The sequence below is a fragment of the Olea europaea genome, unplaced genomic scaffold (genome assembly GCF_002742605.1).
Source record: "Olea europaea var. sylvestris unplaced genomic scaffold, O_europaea_v1 scaffold1955, whole genome shotgun sequence".
NCBI lineage: Eukaryota > Viridiplantae > Streptophyta > Magnoliopsida > Lamiales > Oleaceae > Olea > Olea europaea.
The window spans coordinates 1-17,427 of NW_019237393.1; the positions used below are offsets into that span (position 1 = coordinate 1).

At 33.2% G+C, this 17,427-nt stretch overlaps 1 protein-coding gene across 1 annotated transcript; it reads left to right on the forward strand.

Moving 5' to 3' along the window:
• Window positions 1-670: 670 nt before the first annotated feature.
• Window positions 671-6,995, forward strand: LOC111379238 (putative disease resistance protein RGA3; the record flags this gene model as incomplete). Its single annotated transcript, XM_023002581.1, has 4 exons — window positions 671-823; window positions 935-969; window positions 5,945-5,970; window positions 6,234-6,995. Coding segments are annotated over 4 exons (976 nt in total), but the record flags the coding sequence as incomplete, so codon positions are not given.
• Window positions 6,996-17,427: the final 10,432 nt, after the last annotated feature.

Consider the following 17,427-nt stretch of genomic DNA (forward strand, 5'->3'; position numbering starts at 1 on the left):
ATTAATAGTGGGATGTAAATGGATTGCCATTTCAAGACCCATTTCCTGTGTCAATTTGAAGAGAGAGTGAGAGAGGGATAGGAAGAGGACACAGGAAACACAGATTATTTGAGGGTGAGGGTGAGGGTGGGGGTGGGAGCGGGAGTGTGGGGTTTTCCATTTTTAAATTTCAAAGGATTTTAATTAAATCATCTATATCGTTAGAAAAATTGAGGATCGAAATTTTTGTCAAAACTATTTGTCAAAAATATTGGTAGGGGGAACGCTCCCTTTAGGCTACTTTATTTCTATCATATTTTTTTTATATTTAAGAAAAATCTCAGTATTTTCCTGAGCTACTCAATTTCTGTCATATTTTTTATATTTGCTAAAGAATCGCAGATTTTTCTTGGCTTGATATATAATTTTATAATCAAAATGTCCTTAAAGAGTACTTAAGTTGCTATATGTATTTTCTACCCTTTGGATTCCATGATCCATCCTTTCATCTAAAGTAATTAGGGACAGATCCAGGATTGGATCCAAAGTTGGGCTACAAAATTTCAAACCAGGCTAATACGCGAAAAAAAAAATTTACACACAAAAAACTGTTTTTTCAAAAAAAAAAAAAATGAAAAAAATGAAAAATGTATTAAAAAAAATAAATTCCTTCGGCTTTGGGGGATTACAGCCCAGCTCAGTCCCCCATATCCGTCTCTGGAAGTAATAACAATAGTTTTAAGATATTAGGCATCGAGAATTCATTAAAAACTCGGATCAGATTCTGCAAAAAGCAAAAGATTTTTGCAAGATACAAAGTTGGAATGCAGCTTGGCCACCGAAAGTTTCCATTAGAAAATTAGTTTTAAATAAGTAACCTTTATTTATCAGAATTGAAAATAAGTTCACATGTTTTTTTCTTGAGATCATAATTATGATTAAAATTTGGGTTCAGGTCTCCATATGAGGACAAGACATGTCATTTCATTGGTGAATAAGTTAATGAAAATGTTCACGTATTTAATAATTTACCAATTAAATGATGTATCATGTCACCAGTGCTTAATATAATCTAAGCACCGGTACTTAAGAGATCATTCCTGTACCCTTAAATAAGTAAAATTTACTTAAAAGTAAAAAATAAAAATATCAAAAGTGTATGAAATTAAGCTTAGTAAAACATGTTCTAGATATTAAGCAAGCTAAAAGGTGACCCCTTTATGAATTGATTTCCAATAATTAGAGCATGTCCGATCGTGGTGTAAATTGATATCTCTAAAACTATTTTTAAATTCTAATTTACACTCCGATCGATCTAAATTCAAATTTTACTCTAATGGAAAGATCTAAATCCAATTTTTACCTCTTGTAAATATTTTAAAAAATAAAAACAAAAATGTAAATGCATATCTCTCTCTCTCTCTCTCTCTCTCTCTCTCTCTCTCTCTCTCTCTTTAATGCCTAAAAATGCAGTATGCATTTTAATTTCATCTATCTATTTGAGAGGTTTTGGTCCACTTTAAAGATCCAAATCACAATTTAAATATATTTTATTTCATGATTGAAGATGCTCTTACAATGATTGCAATAACTATTATTTTTTTGTCTCAAGTATTGACTCATCTTCAAAAATGAAGTAAGCTTGACAATCGGAGTAATAGATTGAATTCTCATTTATAAATTTCAATCCTTTTGAGTATTTTATTTTACACATTATATCCCTTAAAAGATTTACAGTTAATTTCTATATGAATACTTGGGTCACAAGATTTCAATTGATTAAAGATTATACGAATTTCAATTATTGACTAATCTTAAATCAATTATACAAAAATGATTAGAAATTTTCAATTAAAAGATAATGTTTTTCGTTAGATGAGAACGCGTGACTAATGAATCTCAATTATTGACTAATATTAAATCAATTATATGAAAATGACTAGGAATATTTAATTAAAAGATAACATTTTCGTCCTAATGCATGACTAATGAATGGGCGGAGCCAGAAAACGATGTTGGGATGGGCTGAAATTTAATTTTTTTTTTTAATGAACTTACGCCACAAGAAATCGAGTTTCAGAGGCAATTTTCATGACATTCACAACAAAAAGTATACGACATTCAATGGAATAAAAATGTTTAGATGTCTCACATTAATATATTCCACTAAATCTTTGTATTTTTTTTTACCAAAAGTTTACCTTAAAAAATATAAACTAACTGAATCATGATAGAAATAAGCAAAAATACATATCCACCAATGGAAAAAATAAATAAATAAAAAAGCTTAATAAGTACTCTTCTAATAACTTTTACAACCAATCTTTCCAAATAACTAAAACTGGATTGAAACTTGCAATCAATAATATATCACTAGAATCCATATGTAATTGTCTCAAAATATTATTTGGTGTATTCATCGATCTTCTATATCACTACATTTCAAATTGAGTGAAGAATCTCAATCAAAGTAAGAAAAATCAACTAAAAATTACGAGGGTTGAAGAAATTAAATTTAATTCACGTACATTTTCTACTCGATTTCAAGAATATAATCGTATGTAGATTACTTTATAAATAAATAAATTTTAACAAATATTCTTTTTATTGTCAATATCAAATCTATGAAATGTTATTTATGTTGATTATAATATCTATTTTATGGTCAAAATAAATAATTTTTTAATAAATATGAATAAATAATAAATGAAAACATATGTAGAAATAAAAAATAATAATTACTTTTAAATTTTGAAAAATATGTAGTGTCTCTAACTATTAAAATAAGTAATTTACTTTTAGATCTAATCAATACAAATTATCTATAATAAAATTTACTTAATAATAATTATAAGTAAATTTTAGTCAAACATATATTAAGTAGAATATCTAATTTGACAATAAAATATTCACATTTTATGAATTTCATGAAAAGATTAATTAATAATTAATGTCTTTTCTACAATTTAAATAATTGAACATTGGACTTGGGTTGAGATTCAAACTAGAGCTAGGCTAATGCTAACATTTGGGCCAAAACTCTAACACTTTTTTCTTAATCTTGTATATGGGCTAGAAAGTAGTAGGCTAGTGCTAACATTTGAGCAAAAACTCCACTTTTTCTTAATTTTTTATAATGGCTAGGGAGTAGTTCTGGGCTACAGCCCAATACTGCCCCCACTACCTCCGCCCATGAATGAATCTCTATTATTGATTAATATTAAATCAATTATATGAAAATGACTAGAAATATTCAAGTAAAAGATAATGCTTTCGCTAGATGATAACGCATAGCCTATGCCAAGCAAGGCATCCTTTCAGTTAATTTTTCAAATTGAAGAATATTCAAATACTTATTAAAAAGATGCCAGAAGAGAAGACGAAATGAGATTCAACGGAACTTGACATAATAATGTTAGTCTTAGACTAGTATCCATATTGATATTTTTTAAGTTTCTCTATCTAGACTTCACTTTACTTCTTTTTTGGAAAAGGGAAACTACAACGCTTGATTGCCCTTCACTGCACAAAGAATCATGTATTGACTAATATGAAAGATTCTTGGTGCGATATTTCTCCGATCATACAAAGCAGTGTAATTGAAGAATTTTTAGGTAAAATTTTAGCTATCGACTCTTGGAACATTATAATCTAGTACGTCTTTGTATCTTCTTCTCTCACATAACGTATAATAATACATTTTAATTCATTGATGTATAATTTAAACTGTTTATAAACATTTCTTAAACATGCTTTTAGATTTACCAAATATGGCATTAATGATGAAAAAAGAAAAATCGGAGAGATTCATTTACTTATACTTAATTAAAAATATAGAGTGGGCTATTTATGGCAATAAATTAATAGTCTCTTTCTAAATAAAATTCAATAGATTTATGCGTTCTTTTATATACTTAATTAAATAGAGACGAGTATATAAATTACTAGACTAAGGAACATGTTTGGTTAAGCCTATAAAAGTTAGATTTAAAAGATAAAGAGAAAACTGATCGTGAATCATGGTGAGCAACATTAAATTTAACAATAATAAATTTTTGACGTTAGATATGTTATTCAAGTTGTCCACCCAATTAATTATTTATACATTATTTTAAATTAATATGCCATCAATTTGGTGGATTAATGGTGAAGTTAATAAGGGTAAATTTGAGATGACCTTTTAATTTAAAATTGATGTGTTAATAATTAATTTGGTGGATAACAAGTTTGACAGCAAAAAATTGATGGTAGATCCCATCTCTCAGATTGATGGCCATTATAAAGTGAAGTTGGGGAAAGTGATATTTTGGACAGTAATTTTTTGGAGAATGTGTGATTAAAAAATAGTAAATAATTTGGATTTATGTGAAAAATATTTTATTGTGTGAATACGGTTGAAAATGAATATGAGAGAGAAAAAATTTTGAAATGAAGAGAGTCAAACACAATATAATGTACTATACTATGTATTTGTTTGGAAGAGATTATTTGCAGTGTTTCAATTTTATATTTTTAATATGTGATTAAAGAATGAAAATCTTGGATTCACGTGTAAAAATTATTTATTGAAAGAATGTTAGTTTAAAATAAGTTCGAAAAAAATTAATTTTTAAATAAACTGGGTCAAACAAAGGCTAATAGAATCTAAGGTCAATATTATATGTAGAGAATTATTATTATTATTATTATTATTATTAAACGTCATCTATAGGCTTTAATTTAGTTCAGGTTTTATATACCATGAGGATGTTTTGATAAACTAGTCAACATTGAATGTATGTCACACGTTATTATGGAATATTTTATAGGTACTATAAAAATAATATTTGAATATACTTGGACGTTAATTAAATTATAATTAATACCAAAAAATATACATGCTATAATGAATGTTAAATCATTTATTTAATTTTCAATTAAGTAAAACTGGATGTTAATTAACATACATGGACATGAATAATGTGTAAGTATTATGCCCTAGGTCCAATCAACTTTGGACATAAATACTTTTATATATAATTAATGCAATTAAATGGCAGATCTATTATTTAATTAATAGACAATTAAATAAATAATAGAGTCTGTAGATTTAAATATTTGTAATTTGTTAATCACAAGGAGTTGTGATTGTGAGATACAAATTACATCTGATTGAATCTTAAATCATCCGTGGTCGTAAGTAATAACGAGATACGGATATCGTTATTACGGATAGACCATCACGTGTGTCATTTCTTACTTGTGAAGTAAGTAGCTGATCTCACAAACTAAAGTGTGGTGACACTTAAATGAACACGTGGATGTTTGTTATAGAACAAAACATTGGAGACCCGTCGAGAGATTCCACATGGATAACTATCTGAGTGTCGGTGGTTAATCTCTAACGTTCAATTGTCAAGATCTTGAAAGATAAAAGTTAGACTAAATTTATTTAAAAACTTGAAACCAAAGTCATATAAAATGTTTTTAAAAAAGAGTCATGTTATTTTGCTCCACGGAGATAATAATCACAGTCTATATAACGCTAATATGACATTAAATAATAGGTCAAACGAAAGGTGAAATTAAATGATTTATTTCATTTGACATATCATTTAATGTCATGTTTTCAACTCATAATTTGGGTGATAAATAGCATTATTTTTTAAAAAAAAGAAAGGAAAAAAATCAATAATGCGCCTAGGCACGCCCACTTGCACATTAAGTGGTCAACTCGACAATTGATCGCTTAATTTCACACTCACTATCAAGGTAAAGTATTTGACATACATTTCTCCTAAATGCACTTTTCAGAACACCGACTATAAGATAAGGGGTGATGTATATCTCTATCTATTTCTATATATTTGTATGATGTGGGAGTTCCAAATCCAGTAAGACATTAGGACAGAGACAGTTCCCTTATAATATAGTATAAAATAAGCGTGATTTTATTAAATAGTTAATAAAAACATACATGATGCAGAGAGAACTGGAGAGATTGATTCAAAGGTAAAAAATTGGCTAAAAGAATTATAAGATGTATTCTACGAAATAAATGACGCTTTGGATGAATGGGAAACCCGAATCTTCAACTGCAAATTGATCGCTTTGGATAATTTCGTTTTATTCAATCTATTTGTTTATGCTTCAAACATGTTGTTGGGCGTCGCGAAATTAATCTGAAGATAAAGGGTTTGATTGGGAAACTAGATTTGACTGTTCAGGGAAAAGATGAGTTTGGTTTTCTTCCAAGTGGTGGCCATAATTTGTAGGAATTTAAGAGAATTGAATCGACTTCTTTGGTTGATTCTGCAAATGTGCATGGTCACCGTATTGACAAGGATAACCTGATACAAAATTTGTTGTCTGAGGGGAGCAGTGGAGTCCAAATTGTTTCTATATTAGGGAAGGGAGAGGTTTGTAAAACAACTCTTGCTCAATTAGCCTTTAATGATCTTGAAGTCAAGGAACATTTTGAACTAAGAACACGAATTTGCTTTTCGGATCTTTTCGATGAGATTAAGATTGCAAAATTAGTTCTTGAAGCCGTTGGGGAGAGTTCCTCCAACACCTCGAAATTGGGGATGTTATTACGTGTGAAAAACTCAGTTTCAAAGAGAAAATTTCTTATTATCTTAGATAATGTGTGGACTGAAGACCATAAGAAGTGGAAACCACTGAAAAACTCTCTCCATGGTGTCCCCGGAAGTAGAATTTTAGCCACAACAAGGAGCGATCGGGTTGTTAGACTGATATGCACGGACACACGGCAACCATTGGGCCAACTATTAGATGAGGACTGCTGGTCACTATTGAGTAGGATAGCTTTTGTTGGAAGAAATAAGGAGTGCAAGAAACTAGAAGATATCAGTAAAAAGATAGCGCTGAATTGCAATGGGTTGCCACTTGCTGCAAAAACTATTGGAAGCTTGCTTTGCTTGAAAGATACTGTAGGAGAGTGGCTAAATGCTCTGGAGAGTCCTTTGTGGCAGTTGGAGGAAGCGACGGTTGAGCTTTTCCCCACTTCTATTTGAGTTAGAATGGTTTGTCTCCTGTACTTTAAGTGTTGCTTCTCGAGTTTTGTCATCTATCCAAAAGATACCCGGATATGGTTAGATATGCTAATAAGGATCTGGATGACACACGGTTATCTTGGTTTGAGTGGAAATGTAGATCACATGCAAAGGATTGGTTTATAGTTATTTAAGAACCTAGCAATGCGATCTTTCTTTCAAGGGTTGAAAAAGATAAATATGATGAAAGGGAAATCTCTTGCCAAATGCATGATATAAATCAAGACTTCGTTAATTATCTCTCAAAAGATGAGTGCTGCTTAATCTTGGATGGTGGAGTAGAAGCTACGAAATGTGCTATCGGAAAAGCTTGCACCTTTTGTGCTAGAAATGTTTCTCAAAAGGCCTCCCTTTAAATCTCTTTAGTCGTTTAAAATGTGTTCGGGTACTTATTGCGAGCGACTGTGGTTTGCAAGAACTTCCACAAGTAATAGGAAAATTAATTAACTTGAGGTATCTTGACTTGAGCTTCAATCCTATAAGAGAACTCCCAGAAACCTTGTGTGATTTGTATAATTTGCAAACTTGGATCTCCAAGGATGTCTCGAACTCTTTGCACTCCTTCAAGTGATTTATAAACTTATAAATCTATGACATCTTCTCTTTGATAAAGGTTTGAGTATGAAACCAATTCCTCAAGGATTGGAGAGATTAACCGATATTTGGATTTTAAACAGTTCCCTAGCAGGAAGAGGATCAAATAAGTTAGGATATTAGAGAAAACTAAACGAACTTCAAGGACGTCTACAACTTTTGCTAGGAGACTTGATTGAGTTAGAAGACTTGGTTGATGCTGAGAAAGCATAATTGAAAATTAAGATACACATTCAAGAGTTGAGCGTCTTTTTTGATGGGAAGGTGAGGGTGGACATAATGGAAGCTCTCAACCACCTCCAAACCTGCATCATTCAGAAATGACTGGATACAAGGGCACCCAATTTCCAGTATGGATCACTGTGTCCCTTAACTATTTAAGGGTGCTTAGTATCCCAATATTTATAAACTGCTAATCTTTGCCCCCTTTGGGAAAAAATGTCAATGCTCGGGAACCTTCGGATATCATTCTTAGATAGCATGAAATGCTTGGCCAATGAATTCTTTGGGATAATGGGGACTATCAAGAATCTACTGCATGCGGAAACTGCATTCCCGAATTTGAGGAAATTGTATTTTTCCTGTTGTGACAACTGCAACAGGAAAAGTGGGAGGATATAATTGGGGATGAAAAAGACCATCTCTCAATAATGTCATGTCTCAGCGAGTTAGAAATCGATCATTGTGACAAGTTAAAGGTATCGCCACTGTTATGCCTTATCACACGTGGTTGAGGCCTTGAAGCCAAAGCGGAATGCAACACGGTCGAATTTAATGCCTCAACTGAGGCTCAAGATCATGAAGACCGAAGCCTACGGGCAAATGTGGTAGCATCCGAAGTCCTTGACGTCGAGGCGGTTATTTTCGAAACAGATTCCACTATCACTTCTTCCAAGAGATCCACTTCTATACGAATATCTTCTTCGAATGACTATGGGGCGTTTGTCATAAAATTTAAGTGTCAAGTCTTGTCAAACAAAATGATGGTTCTGCATAGTTAATAAATGTACCAGGCTAGCAAGTCACAAATGATGGCTAGGATTAGATGTATAAATTAGGAAGATGAGACCATGTTTATTCTCATCCAAGAGCCACCATTCCACTTGTACCACTATATATACTCCCCCATGCAACACTTGTAGAGACTAATGCAACATTAAATACAAAACCATAAACTTCATTTTACTCTCTTACAAATACAACCGAGTTTACATAGTATTCGTCTATTACGATTGGTAATTATTGTACAATTATTCTACAAATGTAATACCAGAATCCGAATATTGTCGTCTCGCATCATTGAATTGCTTTCACGCCTAGTTTCCAGACCATTAGTTTGTCTTAACATGTTGGACTTTGCCTACGTGTGCACGAGTGGAACAGATATCTGTTGTTCGAGTGGCCTTAACCAAAAGCGAGGTCAACGACCATAGTGCCTCCTATCGTCTCTAGAGGATTTGATTGTCAATGTCTCCTCATGTCTAGCTTCACTTTACGGGGACAGGATTGGAGACGAATGGGACAATATATGTCACATTCCCCACATTAAGGTACAGAGTTCGGAAGCTATAAATAGGGATGGCTTCCACAAACAACGTTACTATAAAAGCGTTTAATGCTGATTTTTTCATTGATGTTCCATTGATTTTTGTCAAAAGTTGTTTGTGCTAAATTCCGGCCTTTTTCATTTATAATGCACTCGAATTATGCTTTACTATAAAAAGCAATTTCTTTATTCTTTTTTTCTTTGCTTCCAACAACCACCACTTCATCATCTTCTCTTCGTAGCTGCAACAAAATTACTGCTGATCTCCCAAAAACCGTGGCTACATTTCAATCCTTGGTTCGTTTAATATTTTCAAAAATTGTTGAATTTGCTTTGTTTAGTTATAGTTGTATTCCACCTCTATATATTTGGGTATTGTTTTCGAAATGTTACAAAAAAATTTCTCCTTGAACTCTTTTCGTTGTTTTGCCTTGTCTAGATGCAAAGTGAATCATTCATTTTCAACCAAGCCTGTCTACAAATGTGCATTTATTTTTGATCACGTGTACTTACATTTTAGATTTTTATGTTAAATTGTAGGAAGAGATCGTCGCAACACTGATTCACAATGAAGTGATTAAAGGGCCTGGATATGAGATACTTGTAGCGGATCTTTGTGCTGAAAAACTATTTCAACTGTATTGACCCTGAGAAATTTGCCTTGTACATAAGGCAATTTCCATTTGATTAATATGGATTAGCGTGTTGATATGTTAGTCCTAAATTTTGTGAGTTTTAATACATTACACATTTAAATGGTTGTTTTGAAATTTGGTATTGATGTTGTTGGTTGGCAATTTGTTTTGATATATATTTTTTCGAATTGAACAGGACATGAAAATTGCATAGGATAAAAGCAAAATGGCAATATATCAATCAAGTAACAAAATGACACTTCACCTTTTCAATAAATTTCCACCTCGACGTGACTGTATTTCCATTTCTATGAATACAAACTCGATGGAAACAAATTTTTACCAACTCTATACATCTTGGGTAGGTTTAACAGCTAACTTAGGAAACTGCAAGTACGCTAATTCCAGCTATATTTTACTAGTTGATTGTCAGTTATCCTTCTATATAATGTTGTATTAATATTCGTCTCCCTGCTAATTAAAATAAATTCTCAACTCTCTCATTTGCTCATTTTTAGCCCCCGTTTGGTGTACATTAAAATCATATTAATATTTTAAGTCAAAGTCAACAATTAATTTTAACCACACATTTCATAGGATTCTCATTTTTTAACTATACATTTTATTAACTTTTATCAAAATTTAATTAATATTTGATTATAATCTCCACCAATCAGTGCTTAATTTGACATTGGAGCTAAACAAAAGATTTGGGTTTAAGTCTCTCCAAAGATTTATGAAGAATTATGAACATGAGTGGAAGAAATGTTATTGGATCAATAGTAAGCCCAATTAACCGATTTGGTTCGAACTGCCGGTTCTTTGAAGCGCTCCATAAATTCACATTAATGGGGGCTTGATCTTGGACCTCCCAGTAACCACATATGGGAAATCACCACTAGCCTAACCCATAACATTGTTTAATTTTTGCAACACATTTCAAGTACGAGAAATGATATCGTAAAAATCAATGCTTAATTTATGCTAAGTATCGATAACACGATATATCATTTAATTGATAAATAAGTTCGTGATATGTCTCAGTAATTAAATGATTGACAAATCAATTGATGTACCATGTTGCTAATCATTGGTGATTGAAACATCATTTCTCTTCTAGTATTATTAATCAAAACTTAACAAATATAATATCAATTTCTATTCAATGTATTAATTTATAATATATGACTTTAATATATGAAAAAAAATTATTTTTTGGTTCATTTAAAACTTTTATTTTATTTCAACAATATTAATCAATAATTCTAAAAATTATTTATATATAAACACTGGCCATTTGATTAGGCCTGGGCGTGGTTTGGTTTGGGGTGGTTTTGACCTAAACCAAAAACCAAACCAAAGTAGTCGGTTTGAGTGAAATTAAAACCAAAACCAACCCACTCTAATTCTTAAACCGAACCAACCCAAACCACTTCGGTTCGGTTTGATTTGGTTTGGTTTCTCGGTTTGAACTTTTAAATAACATTGTATTGTAACTTATAAAGAACAAGCAAACATTGATGTTACTCTTACACATTGTTCTCTCCCTTTTCTTTTTCTTTTTTTCCTCATTTTTTTCTTTCTTTTTCCTTTCTTTTTTTCCTTGTTCCCCCATTTTTGAGTTTGATTTACAAATGTGAGCGTTTCTTTTGCTTGGCGCATGATCTTTGGATACTTTCTGTAATGAATTAACAATTGTCAAACTTAATGACTAGTTTCACTTGTTTATGTCTGTGGGCGAGTGCTAACTGATTATCTGGATCATGTAATTTCACATTATATTTTGTCTCCTTCAAAAGTATTTGTTTCATATCCTAGAATATCTTTCCTAGCATTTGTTTGGTCAAGAAGCAACATTTGATTCCATTTATAATGTCCTTTTAGTTTGTGATTTTTGTCATATGTTTTTAACTGAAGAGATCACTTTCTTTCAACTTGTGGAGGAAGCAAATTTTCCTTCAAGTTTGTTTTGTTAATCTACAATGGGGGATGAGGAAAACAATTTTCAACCTTTAAAAAAGAGGGCTGTCGGAGTGCAACTATCTTGAGATAATCCTGATCTTGATGATGATGAAACCTTTTAATCAGAAACAAAAAGTTTCAAAAAAGCTAGTGACGAGGTTCTGGAAAGTAGAAGAATAGCGAAAGTTCGTTGTCATCAAGCATCAACTTCCGGTGCCTTATCTTTTGACTTTTCTTCCTGAAAAGGAAAACGAAAGCAAGAGAAAATGTATTGCTTGAGAGTCTGATTATGAGTTAGTTTCCATGAAATAATTATAAGTCCTATATCCATTTTGTTGCATGATTCTTAATCATCATGCTGCATGATTCTAGAGATATGAATGATTGAATCGTAAATATAGTCTATAGTTGCTAATAAAACCTTAGTTTTACTACTATTGAAATTGATAATTAATGTGAAATTTTATTGGATTTGGATTGGATTGGTTATCATGTTTATTTCGATTCCTACAGTAATACTCTATCTGTGAGTTACCCTTCTTCTTCTTCTTCTTTTTTCAAAAAGAAAAAAAATGGTTTAAATTTGTAGCGGGTTGAGCGGTTAACCATCGGTTTTGGTATTCAAACCATGAACCAAACCAAACCAACATGGTTTTTGTCTACAAAAAACCAAACCAAACCATTTGACTACTTTAAACCGAACCAAACCAAACCGAATCGGTTCGGTTTGGCGGTTTAGGTGGTTTGACGGTTTTTTTGCCCAGGCCTACATTTGATTGAACCGGTGATCCATTAACTTAGTTGGGTTAATGTCTAGTTTTGATAACTAGGAATGCTAGTGTTACAAGATTTTAATTAAGTGGAAATATCATCATGCACTACTATTTTAATAAAAAATCTGTTTTTACATTTCACATTATTTTTCACCAAATATACTGCAATATTTGTAATATATTTGAAAACTAAAAATTCTTATCAATTCCATAATTAACATAATATATCATTGAATTCATCCAACAGACACGCCCTACCATAATTCACCCCTACCCCAATTCACGCCTCAATTTACCCCAACTCTCGTCTTTACCGTTTCTAGAGTAGAAGTTAGAAATCTACAGCCATATCAATGTCTCGGGCTTTCAAGGCAGGCCATATTCCACGAGCATGCGGATACAGATAAGGCACATCATCCTCATAGTAGCATTCACAGTAAAAGGGCAAAAAAATGTAATCGAGATTGAAGACAACAAGGCGAGGAAGGGTTTCGTGGAGTTAGATTATCTGTTTCAGCCTCGTTGTTTGACATCCTCTTGCAGAATACAACCATCACCCTCAACAGACAATGGTCAAGAGAAAACCAGGAGATACGAATTTATAACGGGATTTACAGTCCGCTATTCTTGATGACGTATGAGCACTCCGGAGAGTTTTGAAGTTTGCATTTTCGACTCTTAGTGACTGACAGAAATGACCATGATCAATGTTGCGTGCTAACTTTACTGATAAATTAGACAGAAAACCTTGGGTTGGATTTACAAAAATGTTGGTTGCCAGAGCCATTGTGTATAGTGAAGAGGTGAATGGTCAATGTACTTTTATATAGGATTGTATAACCATTATAACTTTTTGTATCAATGTCAACTTTGATGCTACTTTCTTTGGATTCTTAGTTTTTACATTCAATGAAAGGAAATGTTTTTACATCCTATTTTTTGGAAAATGTCCGGTTAAAAAGTAGGAAATATTTCAAATTACGTGTAAAATTATTTTATTTAAAAAAATGCGTGATTAAAAATGAATTCAAGAAAAATGAGTTTTTATAGAATGTGGATCAAGCAGGGACTAAATAGCTAGTGTTCATAATGGTAGAGCACAGTTAAATTGCCTCCAAAATCATCAGAATCCAAATTATTAGGTTGATGGTAATGTATGGAGAGTTTAAATATCAATTTCCACTCCAAAACAGAAGGAAAATTCTATTTGTACATAATTATTGCACATAATAGTGTCCATAATGTGATGTGGCAATCATCCGGTTGTTGATGTGCAAGTGTGAGATTTGAATTAAAAGTTGAATTCAATGTTACGTATAATTATGGACACTATTATGTAGACAATTATGTATATTAGCACTTCCCAAAATAGAAAGTATTATCTCAACAAGAGAAACATAACAATGCAATGAAATTACAGTAAAAATAGGGGGAAATCTAGAAAATATTAACGACATTTTATGAAAAATATAAGGTGGATACAGATTTTATACATCCATTTTTGTAGAGACTACAGATTGTTCAAGTTTTCATCATCACCAGAGAGTAGTAGGGGACATCTAATTACTGACTCCATAGCCAGCCATTCTACTAATATACTGATTTAGATGCTGTAGGCATGTCAATGTCTCGGGCTTTCAAGGCATGCAATATTCCACGAGTATGCAGATACAGATAAGGCGCATCATCCTCATAGCAGTATTCACAGTAAAAGGGCCAAAGAGTGTAATCGAGAAGGTAAGGAAGGGTTCCGTGGAGTCCGATGATCTGTTCAGCCTCGTCGTTTGACATCCTCTCTCTCAAACACGCCTTTCTGTCCAAGAAATCAAAGAAATTGACCGAAGTGGAGAAAGAGAACAGTCATTTTGCAAGGTGGAGACAAAATATTTCAAATATCAGCATAGCATACTCTTCAATGGTTCACGTTGTAACAAAAATCATTTACATATATAAAAGCCCCAATTTGCTCAAGGATAAATATAATCGCGAATAAGAAAGATGAAGTAATTTAGTCACACATCTATGTAAACTCACAAACCACAAAAAAATTAATATAGACAACGTTGAAATACCTGTTCTATCAGAGAATATCAATGTAAGAAACCTTAAACTTCACAGAATAATGCAATACAAAGTGTCGCCATGACTATGAATTTCAGAATAATAAATCAATTTGTAATGAATGTTTGGGTTAATTGAATTTGAAACCCATAAATTGAGCCACAATACATCAATTTGAACTCGAGATATGCGTGAGCTGTATCAGTTAAAAAACAAAAATTTGGAAAGTTTAAAGTCAGTAGTTTTGATTAAATATATCCAACTTAAAGTAAATCAAATATAATTATATAAATTACAGTAAAATATGGATTTGTTATTTATTCATATTTAGTTACGAATTTTTCCCTTTAATTAATTGGAATCAAATCAATGTCAAAGTTGTCCATTTCTGACGTGGTCAGTATTGCCTGGCCCAGCAAAAAGAAAAGGCCAAGCCCTCTAAACCTACGTAATGATTTTGTAAAAATGTCATCTAAGCCGCAGTTTAAACTTTAAAGAAACCAGTTCAAAAGTTTAAACAAATTGACTTCAGAAATCATCTAGTTATAATATATTTAAGAATTACTTTATAAACAGTTTATCTAGACTATATTTACACTATTCTATAAATAGGGGACAACATTCTGGTTGATGAAAGCTTTAAGAAATTGTTGACCGCAGAGGCACTGACCCCACGGGAGAAGATGCTCTGATAGTTTGAAGCTTTGATAGGCTACTGATCACAGAGGTGCTAACCCACAGGGGACGTCGCTCTGATAGTTTGAAGCTTTGATAAGATGTTGACGAAGAGGCACTGACCCATAGGGGACGGCACTTTGATAGTTTGAAGCTTTGGTAAACTAAGGCCTAGAGGGATCACACTTCTTCCTGCACTACTGTAGACCTAGTGACTACAAATAATGCTTGTATTGCCTGAGCTTTGAGCACAATGTCCAAATGGAGGGTCTAGTGAAGGACTTAAGGGCAAAGAACGTCGACCTGTAGTACGAAGATGCAGTTCGAGTTGAAAGGTCCAATGCCGAGGAGGTCGAAAAGAAGAAGGTAGAGGCAGAGGTCTAGCTTGAGAAGGCTAAGGCCGTGGCAGAGTAGCTGAAGAAGGAGTTGTACGAAACTGAGTGCCAGGTGACTGCATTGACAAGACGGATTGACTATGAAAATGAGCACCACCGCCTGGTCATTAACGCCTTGGACATTTCGAATAAAGAGAAGGCTGAGCTGAGGCAACAGGGAGAGGCCTAGGTAGAAGAGATTGGATCACTGAAAGCAAAGACGAAAGGAGCTGGGGAGTTAGGAGTGCAATATTTTATTGATCACTTTGAAGAGCACAAGTTGTGTAACACCTTCGCCAAAAACTAGGCTTAGTGAAACGCCCAAGCAATTCTGTAGTAGCTAAGAGAGGTATACCCATCCTTAGACATATCTACTCTAGAAGAAGAGTTTGAAGGACCTACAGGAGGTTGCCTTGACATTGCTACTGTTGATGAAGCTGTAGAGGCTAGGGTAAAGGAGGGGGCCATAGTTTCAGTGGTAGACCCTTAGGACATTGTAATGGCTTCGGCCCGCCTCATTGTAAATCTTTTTATTATTAAATGAAATGAAATTTTTCTAAGTGGTTTTGCTTCTTCCACTCATGTTTGAGCTATTCATCTATATTCTTGTGATTGTTTGAATGTATAAATGCTTTAGTCAAAATAGCATAAGCTTCATTCACTAACCATAAACAGGAAAGGTGTATGAACTAAACTGAACATAATTATGAATTGAACCTCTATTAATGAAACTTATTGGTAGTACTTCCTCAAGTGTTCAATGTTTCATTGATGAGACACCGATTTCCCTTCCATGTCCTCTATCTGATAGGTGCCAGATCGGGATTCCTTGATGATGTGATAGGGTCCTTTCTAGTTTGGACCTAACACTCCAAAGTTTGCTGGTTTTAAAGCTGGGAAGACCCTTTTGAGTGCCAGATCTCCCAAGCGTAGAGTTTAGTTTCTGACCTTGGTATTATAATAATCGGTCATTTTTCTCTGATACAATGCTAGCTTCACTTGGAAGGTATCCCTCCTCTCCTCCAACTAGGGATGTCAATTGGGCCGACCCGGCTCGCGGCTCGCCAGCTCGACTCATGGAAAAGAGGCTCGTGGGCTGCTCGGGCTCGTGAAATTAAGAGCCCGAGCACGAGCCGAGCGGGCCTCGTCGGGAGGTGAGCCGAGCCCGCTTGGCTCGCCATTTAGACGAGCCACGAGCCGGTGACCAAAACGGTCACAAAAGTGACCGTTTTGGTCACTTTTCAGTGACCGTTCTGGTCATTGAATAAAAATTCAGTGACCAGAACGGTCACTGAACTTTTATTCAGTGACTGTTTGGTCACTGAATTTTATTTATTTTTATCCCCCCCTTTCTACTATAAATACCCTCTTTCCCCAAAGATTTTTTTGCATATAAATTGCTCTTTCAAGATTACAACCCTCTCAACTCTTTTTTATTATATCAATTATCGAGTTTTTACTTTCTTGTGCTGCAAAATATACAATATCAATTCAATTTTTACAGTTTATTAGTTACAATTTCAATTCATCCAATTCTCAATTCTCATAATATCACTACATTTATATTCATTTAGTCAAGATTTCATCATAAACAATCACAGAAATCGATCAACGTTCATTTGTTGAGAGCTTGTTCGATTCAGGATGTGAGCCACATCATGGAGAATTGCCTAGAACGTCGCAAAGTCAATTTCCAAATGAATTTGCTGGTCTAAATGACATACCGATACCTGAAGATGTTCACATTAACGGTCAGGGAAGCCACAATCCAAT